The 12,373-nt window shown below is 43.9% G+C and overlaps 1 protein-coding gene across 10 annotated transcripts in view; it reads left to right on the plus strand.

Annotated features, from left to right (window-relative positions):
• RIPOR1 (RHO family interacting cell polarization regulator 1) overlaps positions 1-12,373 on the plus strand; it is a 195,355-nt gene that overhangs the window by 180,565 nt on the left and 2,417 nt on the right. For all 10 annotated transcript variants that reach the window (XM_085888902.1, XM_085888901.1, XM_085888906.1 and 7 more), the window contains 2 exons: positions 8,318-8,401; positions 10,288-10,378. In XM_085888902.1, coding sequence (XP_085745028.1) covers positions 8,318-8,401; positions 10,288-10,378 — 175 coding nt within the window. The remainder of the gene's footprint in view (positions 1-8,317; positions 8,402-10,287; positions 10,379-12,373) is intronic.

Raw genomic sequence — 12,373 nt, forward strand, 5'->3', positions numbered from 1 at the left:
GATGATGTTTATAAAGATATGAAGAAAAATATTGGAGTATATGATACAAGTAATTTCAGCAAGAAGAGCGAGTTATTTTCCAAAAAGAATGAAAAGGTTATTGATAAGTTTAAGGATGAGTTGGGTGGAAAAGTAATGAGTGAGTTTATTGGATTGAGAGCAAAGGCATATGCTTATAAGTAAGGTGAACAGATTGATAAGAGGTTAAAGGGAATAAAGAAATATGTAATAAAGAAATCAATAACTTTTAGAAATTATTATAATTGTTTGATGAATAAGAAAGAAGAATATAGGAAAATGAATACAATAAGAAGTTATAAACATAACATATATAGTGAAGAAGTAAATAAAAAGGCATTAGGAGCCTTTGATGATAAGAGATTTATTTTAGATAATGGAATAGATTGTGTTCCATATGGCTATTGTATGATAAAGTGTATAAAATAGATTGTGTTTTAACGATGGGAAGATGGGTTAGGGTTTTTTAAGGGCTACCGCCGCGTTTTTTTCGCAATATATAAATGGTCAAACCAAGTATTAATCAAACTAAAGAGTGGAGAAAATCTCAGTCTTGGTATATAAATGGAAAACATAATGAATTTTGAAAAATATCAAATAAGTCTTATTGAAAAAATAACTAAAACAAAGGTAAATAAAACAAATAAGCGAATCAATTTAAAAAGTAGTAAGTTGGAGGATGTAAAGAAAAAAATGAATATCCTTGAATGGACTGAAAACTTTGATGGTTATCAATTGAACAATGAAAAAACAATTTACTATAATCTCAAAATGATATGTGGCTCAGGAGGTGGTCAAACAAGAGCATTAAGAGAAATTTATCATTTCGTAATGGCACAAAAGGGATATCTTAAAAAAATATAAAGATTCAAATGTTTTGTTTTTCAATATTTTAGATGGGGATTATTGTGCAAAGAAAATTAAACTATTGAAGGAATTTGAGAATGAACAAATCTTTATAGGTTCAATGAGTGAGCTAAACAATATGCATCGGTTAATTGATAAAGAGTGTCCCGAGGCTTAGACGTTTCAGATATTTCTTTCGAATCACCTTTAACAAATCACATTACCACTTTAGTACTTGAACAAATCTTTATCTTATTTTCATGGGTTATTAGAAAAAAAAAGTGTCCCCAGGTTAAAAGGGGAGACAAATAAATATACCTTTGGATAAAAAGGGGGTTTATTTTTAGGGAAAAAAAATATGAATCGATGAAAATCCCCCATTCATTAACATGGGGAAAAGTGAGCCAGAGCCAGTATATTCACCCTACATATATATATATATATATATATATATATATATATATATATATATATATATATATATATATATATATATATTACGGAGCAATTGTATATGATTGTGTATGTATGTATATCCGCTCTTCACCCATTGGTTGCACAGCTGACCTGACATCACCCATAATTGTAACCTGAAATGCTTAACCTAAGGTACCCTGAGGACCCAAAACACCCAGAGGACCCAAAAAACCCAAACGACTTTGAAGACCCAAAAGACTGAAATAGAAGCAATGGACCCAAAAGGCCCAAAACACCCCAAAGACCAAAAAGTGCCAAAGACTCAAAAGACCCACAAGACACAAATGACTCTGAGGATCCAAAAGACCCTAAAGACCATGAGGAACCAAAAGACCCTGGGTACCAAAAAGACCCCGAAGACCTAAAATACCCAAAGGACCAAGAAGACACAAAACTCCCCACATACCCAAAAGACTCTGAGGACCCCGAACACCCAAAATAATCGGAGGACCGAAAAGACCCAGGGGATCCAAATGACCCCAAGGACTTAAAAGACCACCTGGACCCAAAAGACCCAACAGGACTATCTGTGACTCATGGAAATTCTGCATAATGTAACCGGTGTCTGTGTGTTTTTGTCGTGCTGCTCCTCCTACAGTTGTGGGCCGGTTACATCCACATTTGGATCAGCATGACCCCAATTAATGTTTAGGGGTGTTTTTATCTTTGCTGGTGGTCTTGGGGAGTGAGTGAGGGTGGGGGGGGTGGGGGAGGGAGAGGACACACATTCTCAATGTAAATGTGTATCGAGTAGCGCCGCATCCAGGTGGGGAGGGTATTACAAGTCCCCACCATTTACAGTTCAGGATTCCTGTCCCCACATTTTCCAGTGCAGTGAGGTGTTTTGAATTATAAGCAGTCGGTACGTTCTTGCTTCATGCACATAACTTAATGGGTTATTTATTTGTTCTGCCTACATAGAACTGTCAGTTGCCTCTACACCACCCACATCAAGGTATACGGCAGACGAACGTGTTGCATGCTTGGAACAAGTTCGCCTGGCGGGCAGGTACTTTGCTTCTTTGACCAATAAGCAAGAGCAGACCTGGTCTCAGGTGAAGTTTCACCAGCTTCACAGCTGGCATCCTCAGGCCAAGGGACCCCGAGCCTTGGCACGTGTTCGGTTTTTATTTTGATCCGACCACTCGTTTCCGGTCACGTGCTGGTGCTCGAGGTCAAATTGAGGAGTGCTTTTTCTATTATTTTACAAACCTCAAGCAAAATAAACAACAAATCACATCATCGATGGGGAGTTCCACTCTTTTTTTTTTTGTTTGTTTTGTTTTTACTTGCATGTGATCTGGTGTAGCATGTGTGTGCATTTGTTGTTTTTGTGTTCCCAGGGCACAATCATGGCTGGTTTCGTGTCTCGGTTGGACGTGATGAGGTGTGGGTTGGGTGTTGTGCACATGTGGATATGGTGTTTGAGATTTAGTGTTGTTTGTTGCTCACCTTATCCAGCCGATTGCACCATCCAGTTTTTGCCATTTGCATCAGAGGTGTGTATTTTGTTGGTATGTACACGATCTCCCCATTTAGACCACCTTCTCAGCTCTTCATGTGCCATGCTTCCAGTATCAACCTCTGTCGTTTGTCGGACGTTATGTCAAGGACACGGGTCCCGTCAAAGTCTAATTTATGGCCAGTTTGCAGGCAATGATGTGCTATGGCTGACTGTGTCACCTTTCCAAGCCTGATTGCTCGATCATGCTCATCTAGCCTTAGTGTTAAATTTCTTCCAGTTTCACCAATGTAGAATTGGTCACAGTCTCTGCATTACGAATGGTAAACTACTGCAAATTTATGACCAGTTGGTATTGGCTCCTTTAGTTTTAAAATGGCATTACGGATGGTGCGTAGAGGCTTGTAGGCTACGCCAATCCATGCACCACGTACTATCCTGCCAATCCTTTCAGAAAGGCCCAGATAGTGTGGCAGTACACAGTACCCAAGCATGTCTGGCTCCTTCTGTTCTGTCCATTTTGGTTCTTCCAAGGTGGGGAGTATCCCTTTGCTGTCCCTATTTTTGAGCAGGACTCCTTTAATTTGACCTCGAGCACCAGCATGTGATCGGAAATGGGCAGTCGTATTGGAAATAAAAACTGGGCACGTGCTGAGGCTCTGCCTGAAGAATTTGGGCTCTTAGTGGGGCAACTTAGCTAAATATAGCAACAATTGTGCATTTTGTGAGGAAAGCACCAAATTTGGCACACTCGTAGCCTATCATATTATGAACAGATTTGGATATTGGGCCATCTCAACATTTTTGATGGCAGTGGAAAATGGCTGCCACAGCCATCAGCGGCTGAATTTGAGATGGCCCAATATCCAAATCTGTTCATAATATTGTTACGGCTGTGGAAATTCGCAAACCACCATTCAGGGCCCGTAGGTGAGATAACTCTAAGTACATGTGTAGTTAGCCCCAAACCCGTTGTTTAGAGGGAATGTATGTGATTCATTCGGGTTGCGACGCTTTGAGTTAGGCGTTTTTCTGTTCTATCTTTATTTTGAATCAACCGCCATAACCATCAAACCATCACCAAAAACGCTCCACCACCCTCACCTCTCTCCTTCTACGGCCATTCCCGCACCACCTGTGAACACTGAGCGTCGGGCTGTCTTGGGCTCGTTCAAGCGAAACGCACCTAGCTGCGAGTGCAAATAGCAGCCTTTCCGAGGGAAAATTCGGATCAAGAATGCTACACGCCCACTTCTGATCCGTCCAATCAGCAAGCGCGGAGCGGCTTGGCCCCGCCTCCAGGGCGTCCGTGTGAAATCGAAATATGCAAATTCTAGGATCAGGGGAGGTTCACGCCCATTTTTCCTCCGTCCAATGTGCGAGCGTAGCTCCGCCCCCGAGCTCATCCTGATCCGGAAATTTGCATATTGGTCCTCCTGCCGGCCTATAAAACGCCAAGCGCAAGGCGAATCGAGCAGAGTCAGTTTTGGGAGGAGAGTTTGTGGCGGAGAGTGAGAGTTTTGGGAAGAGTCATCGGGCGGAGTGTGGCAGCGGCGGAGTGTGGCAGAGAGTGGAGTCGGGAGGCGAAGGCGTCGAGTTGGGTTCTGCAGTCGGCTGAGGAGAGTTGTGGCAAGAGGCCAAGGAGCTCGGGTCCAAGGCGAGAAGGACTGCGGTCGGCGACGAGGTGACGGCGGGAGATCGCTCGTCGCGGGACCCAAGCCAGCCAGCCATTCTCCCTCCCCCAGAGCATCAACAATTCCCCCTTTTCCCCCGCGCTGAGATAGTGCAACAAGGGGGCCCCGTTCCCACCCCACTCCAAACGCCGTGTCAAGGAAACCCGCGAAGGAGCACTGAGTCGGGGCACAGCCACACGGCCACATCTGCGGCTCGCCCGCCAACGCGCCACGAGGACGCGGGTAGGACCCACCCGGTCTCGTGGACCTGGCCGCTCCTTCAGGTCCCGCGCACATATTGGCCTCCAGGCCCGTCTGCCCCCTTGTCTATGAGGGTGGCTTCTTTCCTTTGCTTTTGAGTAAATGTGTGTGGCGCCGTGTCTTGTAAAGTAGAACTGTGTAAATGTTGCCGTGTGTACGCATATTCGGTTGTAACTCTGCGTCGTTGTTTCTTTTGTTTTCCTGATATAGGTGCATTCTGACTGTTTGGCTGTATTTGTGTGCTTTCCGTGTGTCGCATAATAAATGTGCATTGTGTGAACTGTTTTCCCGTTTCGCTTCGTCTTTTCTTTATTGACCCTCCATCCTGCTTCACGTAAAAGGGTTCGTAGTGGTCTTAAAACGCCCGATAATTAATCGGAACCGTCGAGGCCAACGATAACACCACTCTGTTATCCCGATACCACGGAACGGACCGCTCAGGCAGTTCGTGTCTGGAGTCGGCCTGCGGCGAGGTACGATCGCCCGGTCGACCATCCGCGCAGGTACTTAGGTAGATCCAATTTGGCGAGCAACCCTATCCTGCGCGGGTGGACAATTGGCACGGTCGTGGTAGGGTTAAACCCCCACCCGTGACGAGCTCCCGGCGTTGTTCCGAGAGGGTCACGACAGAATTGTCCGTTCCGGTGGGCGAGACGGCCGCCATTCGAGTCGAGCGGCCGATCGCACGCCGGCGGGCGCGAATTCGCAGCAATATGTTAGGCCACGAGTGTGCCAAATTTGGTGCTTTCCTCACAAAATGCACAGTTGTTATGCTAAGTTCCCCCACTATCTACTGGTCTGAGGAAGTCTGTTGTGAAGCGGGTGAAATATCGCTTGACACTGCGTTTGCTCTTGCTTATTGCTCAAATCAGTGGAGTGGTGTTTACTTTTTGTTGAAAGGGCCTTTCTTCTTTTAAAATGTACTAGTGCGTGGCCGTACGTGCGTGGCCATACGTGCAAAAAAAACTTTCAAACCGCATGCCAGAAACAACAACCACACAGGCCGTTCCTTCACTCTTGCATGCCCGTACGTGCGTGTCTGTACATGCGTGGCCGTACGTGCAAAAAAAACAAAAACTTTCAAACCAAGTGCCAGAAACAACCACAAAGGCCATTTCTTTGCTCTCCCGTCGCCGTACGTGCATGGCCCTACGTACGTGGCCGTACGTGCAAAAAAAAAAAATTATAATACTTTTAAACCGCGTGCCAGAAACAACAACATCACAGGCCGTTCCTTTGCTCTCGCGTGCCCGTACGTGCAAAAAATAAAACATTCAAACTGCGTGCCAGAAACAACAACCACATAGGCCGTTCCTTCGCTCTCGCATGCCCGTACGTGCAAAAAATAAATAAATAATACTTTCAAACCGCATGCCAGAAACAACAAACACACAGGCCGTTCCTTCGCTCTCGCATGCCCATATGTGCGTGGCCGTACGTGCAAAAAAAACAAAAACTTTCAAACCAAGTGCCAGAAACAAACACAAAGGCCATTCCTTTGCTCTCGCGTCGCCGTACGTGCATGGCCCTACGTACGTGGCCGTACGTGCAAAAAAAAAATAATTATAATACTTTTAAACCGCGTGCCAGAAACAACAACCTCACAGGCCGTTCCTTCGCTCTCGCGTGCCCGTACGTGCGTGCCCGTACGTGCAAAAAATAAAACTTTCAAACTGCGTGCCAGAAACAACAACCACACAGGCCGTTCCTTCGCTCTTGTGTGCCCGTACGTGCGTGCCCGTACGTGCAAAAAATAAATAAATTATTGTGACGTCAATAGTGATGTCATAGCACCGTGTCCTGTCATTGGTTGATAAATAAATTGCAGTAACTTGGGAACCACTTGTCCGATTAATATCAAACCTTGAAAAGGCACATCCTCAGGTCCCCAGCAATATTTCTGGAAAGTTTAAATTAAATCGGACCAGGGGTTGTCGAGAAACGGCGGTCACAGACACACAGACAGACAGACAGACACACAGAGATTGCTGGAATTATAGAGATAATCCCAACTACCCCCAATCTTGTGCCAATTATATATAATAGTGTGTGCCCGTACGTGCGTTGCCGTACGTGGAAAAAAAAAAGAATTGTGACGTCATTTGTGATGTCATAGCACCGTGTCCTGTCATTGGTTTGGTAAATAAATGGCCATAACTTGGGAACCACTTGTCCGATTAATATCAAACCTTGAAAAGGCACATCCACAGGGCCCCAACAATATAAGTGGCAAGCTTCAATTAGATCGGACCAGTGGTTGTTGAGAAACAAGGGTCACAGACACACAGACACACAGACAGACACACACACACAGATTGCTGGAAATATATATATATATATATATATATATATATATATATATATATATATATATATATATATATATTATAATACCAAGCTTGCACACTAAAAACTCGGCTCGCCGTCACACGATCCCTATGAAATTGCTGTGGAACTTAGCGAACATGCCGACAATGTTTGGGAAGTCTTGGCATTCCATATTACCACTTGCATCTTGCACAATGCGTATTTTTGTCATTCCCCGTGTACGGTCTGGCGTCTGCTACCAGCTATGTTGTACTGCTATCCCGTGTATGTGCACGGGTATCGCTAGTATATATATATATTACAAGACCCAATCATGTCTCTCACCTGTAATTGGAGGAAATAACCAATTAGCTCTCACCTCATCAATTACCAGAGGTACCTAGGATTATAAAATAAATTAACTCCTCCCATGCTCTTCTGTAGCGTGTGCGTGCGCGTGTGTGCGCGCATACTCGTATAATTTATTATTTTTTTTAACTATTTATGTCATCCAAGAGAGCATGTGTACAAAGACAAGCTGTGAGACAGTTTCAGGAAAGGTTGGAGTCGCTTGGTGCTGGAATGGGTAAAGCCTTGTTGCATTCCCCTTACTGCTGTAGGTTTGATTCTCATCACTGTTCAAAAATTTGGCCCCTCATAAAGATGAGCATCAAGGGGTCTATTTTCCAAAAAGGAAAGCACCACGATGTTGCTCGAATGAACCATTTGTGATGGATTTTGCCAATACTGTCGTTTGTTGGACATGAGTGGTTTGAGTACCACCATAACAAAAGTTCAGTCCCTCATGGAGAAATCATTTTTCGTTTTAACACAAGATAAGAAGAGAACATATGCAGTCGTACCTTTCCGAGGTATCACGTTCTCGAAAGCACAAAATCAATCTGGGACCAGTGAAAAATTAACACATCACATTGGCAGTCGAGGCTCAAACAAAACCTCTCTGCTGCAAACACGAGGCAGTTGCATGACTCGGCAACATTGACGCAAAATCGAAGTCTTGCCTGGCTGCTTCAAAATGGCTATTGGTATTAAACGTATTCTGATTGCATGTTGGTTTATCATTAGCTTCCCTCAGAAATTATTTCGGCCCCTTCGGAAAAAAAGTACAACAAAATGCAATGTCTTGCGTGTGCAACTTCACACCATTTGTTTTCCTCTTAACTAAATTGAAATGGCTCATAAACAGCAATCACATGCATTGTTACCAAAGTGATTTTGTAAATGCAGTTGAGCATATTTGTGCATTGCGCAGGCTGTGCTGTGGAGTTTGTCTCTGCTGGAGGATGATGGGGACGAGGTACAGCAGGCTGGCTGTCTTGCACTTGCTTCTTTGCAGGTATTTTGTTTTTCTTGTGTGTAGTTATGTGCACTTTTAAGCATATCTTCATTCTTTCAAGAATCACTGCTGCTTTTTTTGTTTTTAATTCTGAAAGAAACAAAACGGACAGAACAGAAGGAGCCAGACATACTTGGGTACTGTGTACTGCCACACGACCTGGGCCTTTCTGAAAGGATTTTCAATTAATCGCTGCTCACCTTCATTCTTTCATTCCTTTTTTTTCCCCGCCTCTGAAGCAAACTCCCATACATTCTTCAATCCCACTCTTCTCTCCAGGTCTTCAAAATGGCTGTTCAATACCATCTCTTATCTTCCCCTATCCAAAACCATTTTTTTTTTACCCCCATTAACCCACCCCAAACCCACCTCCTTCAAATAACCTGCTTTCCTTCTTGAAAGTCCCTGTAGTGTCCATCTTGTTTACCCCATGTACCCTGCCCCATCCTTCTCCCTTCCATAGATCTCCTCGTGTATCTATTTCCCACTGTTTTTGTGTTTCTCTCTCCCGTCCATCTTGTCTCATGCTCCCCTTGTTATACGTTCTGTTTTGGCTCTTGTATGAGCCTTGACATTGTATATTAAAAAAAAAATCTTCAGCACTAATCAGATCATAAATCATGCTCTATACAGAGCGTTGGTGGAGCTGAAGCAGTTTCTATGGCTCAGGTTACAATCCTTGATGGGTCACCACTCCAACACAGGAAGTCATGGGCAGTAATTTGTTCAAGGTGCTGGAGATAGCTCGCCTACTCTTCATGAAGGACACCCTGGGATCTTTGACATCCACCAATCAATGCTATGCCTGGTGTTGGCTTAATGGTTAGGGTGGTGGGCTTGGGATCCTGAATTCAAATCCCACCTGACTGTTGAATTAATACCAGGTGGGGTTGACTCTGCCTGCCATCCTTCTGAGATCGGCAAACTGAGTGCCAGCATGTTGGTATCCTGTGTCGGAGTGTTGACCCGTCCAGGATTGTGCCCAATAGCCAAGGAGACTGCTTAAGCAGCACCAACGCTCTGCAGAGTATGGTCCCAATGGAATCAATGCTGGCAGATGGGACACCAATCCGAGGGATGGCACACACACTGATGAATCACCCTGCCTGTGGAACACCAGACTAACAGTTTATAGCGGAGTCAGGAATCAAATCCAGGCAACACAGCATTGAGGCGAGTGTGCGTACATCAAGGCCATCCTGCCAGCAGCTCTGCAACACTGGTGCAACCAATAGGGTATGTTTGATACGCAGAAACAACCAATGCTGTTGAAGAAGCTTTAAACTGCAGTGATTGTGCATCTTTACCTTGGTTATGTTTTCACCCCTGGCTGTCTGTCTGTTCATGTCTTTGTCTGTGAACAGGATGTCTCAAAAAGTTGTGGATGGATTTGGACGAAATTTTATGCACAGGTTGGGCATGTGACGAGGAAGAATTGTTTCAATTTTGATAAAGATCCAGATTTTAGAACTTTCTAAGTGATTCTTCACCATTGAGAGATGAGGCCAAAAACGATATATAGCACGATATGTCAACAAAAGTTGTGGAAAGATTCGGAGGAACTTAGTGGACATGTCGGGTAGGTGACAATATCAAGCCTATTAGATTTTGGTTCAGGTCCGGATCCAGATCAGGCCTATCAGTGTGATAGAAAACGTAAACTGTTCAGCCTGGTGAAGGTCTGTGCTCCACTAAGTTCCATTCAAGTTTGTCATGTGATTGACCATTTCACGAGCTCCTAATATCTTTGAGGATTGCTTGTATGGTGGCTTCTTTAAATATCTCTGGTTGCCGATGTGCTTCTCTTTTTTTATGTCCTCCTTCCTCTCTCTCCTGCCCCACTCCACTCCCCAACCTCTCGCCCTCTCTCATTTATAATTTCTCAGGTGAAAGAAAGCATGAAGCCGCTGTTGCATATGTGTCAGTCACACAGCCAGGGTGTCTGTGATGCTGCACGGAATGCTCTTCTTTCCTTGGGTAAAGCCAACAATACACGTTTCACCTTTATTCGAGGATAACACAAAGCATCGTTTATTGATTTCTTAAGTTAGTAATTGAGTTGTACAAGATCAAGCCTAATAGTTGAGCACTACGTTTACTACAAAATGCAATACACAAGTAATTATGGACTACATATGCCAGCAGCCGTCATTGTGCGAGTCACGTGGTTTGTGTTTTAATTGTAATTAAGCTTGTTCTTTGTGAACCTCCAAGTTGTGGTTTTGCTGCAACGTAAATTGCATTCCATGGGCCTCGACTCGGATCTAATGATTGGATACCAATTTTGCTCGGGGTGGTGGTATGCCACCTCCTCCCCACACAAAAATGTCCTCTTGATTTCTCATGAGATGTATTGTTATTGAATGAGAATCTCATCTTATCCTGTTAAAAAAATTAATAATTTTTTTTTTTTGTCCAGGTTATATCACCTTCCCTTTGTCCTGCATGCAATATATAAACGATTTTATTATCATGCAGTTATTCATTTACCTTTACCTTTCATTTCTGTTCCTTCAATGAGTTCTCATAAATGTGTTTCACCACACAAAAATGTCCTCTTGATCTCTCATGAGATGTATTGTTATTGGATGAGAATCTCATCTTATCCTGTTAAAAAAATTAATAAATTAGTAGTTTCAGTATCAGGAAAACGAGCCACATGTCCATACAACCGCAACTGATGCTCACGGACTATGTAGGTAACAAATCTCATTTGAGTCTCTCTCTGCAACCGCTTGTTGGACACAAAGTCTGATCAGTGATAGCCAAGGATTCTCCGAAGAGAACTGGTATCAAAGGAATTAAGTCTCCATCGCAAATCACTGTTTTGTCCAGAGTCCAAGTCTCACATCTGCAGAGCAAGACTGGAAGCACCAAGGACCTGAAGACTCAGACTTTTGTCCTCCTGCTCAGGTACTGGCAGCACCACACCCCATGATCCAATGAATCCATGACTCCCCAGGTCCAACCCAGATGTCTATTGACCTCTGGCTCACAGCCAGCAGAGACATGAATATCACTGCCAAGGTAAGTGAATCTCTCCATGACCTCAACATCCTTGCCATAAACAGGTACAGACAGGACAGCAGCATCCAAGATGTCATCGAAAGCCTGAATCTTAGTTTTGACCCAGAAAACCCATAATCCCAGCAGTCAGGTCAGGTCAGGTCTTATATATTGTCTCAGTACCAAGCAAGCAAAACCCTTGCCTGGCACAAAGAGCAGTGTCACCCTTCCTGGTGATCACCCTTCCCTTTCCAGAGGACAACAAGGCCCCTCTTCCAGTCAGTTGGGATTATACCTGTATTCCAGGCAGAGCACAGAACTGCATGCAATATCATGAGTAGAGCATTTCTACCAGCCTTGAGAAGTTCAGCATGGATGCCACAGATCCCAGGAGCTTTACCCCATTTCAACAGGTTCACCACAGCCTCTGTTTCCACAAACAAGGTGGATCACAGCTGATTGGAGGGTCAGCAATGTGGATAGTAACACCCCTGACATCCAACTCAACAGCTGATGGATTAGCCTGGTACAGCCGCTCCAAGCAGATGGAACTCCAAGCGTTCCAAACAGCAGATGGTGGCGTTGATATCAGTTGATTGCAGTGCATCGAATGGTGCCTATAATCACCATTGAGTGATAGCGCTAAACGATATATAGCAGGATATCTCGCTGTGGACAGATTCGGACAAAACTTGGTGGATGAGTTACTTCGGTGATAATAACAAGCCAATTATATTTTAGTTCAGGTCTGAATCCAGATCCAGCCTATCGGTGAGCTACAAAATGTAAAGTAATCAGCCTGGCAGAGGTATCCGCTCTTCCGAGTGCCCTTCTAGTTTTTAATGAAGCATGTAGCGTAAAGAAATTATGACAAAGCGAGACTCAAAGATGACTTTTTTGTGACACATGCCTTGAAGGACCACTGCTTAAAAAAAAATGTTTTTAAAAAATTGTTTTCTGCATTTT

Source organism: Eptatretus burgeri, chromosome 7 (assembly GCF_056783735.1).
Source record: "Eptatretus burgeri isolate ZD-2024b chromosome 7, Ebu_testis_v1, whole genome shotgun sequence".
NCBI classification, from domain to species: Eukaryota; Metazoa; Chordata; class Myxini; order Myxiniformes; family Myxinidae; genus Eptatretus; species Eptatretus burgeri.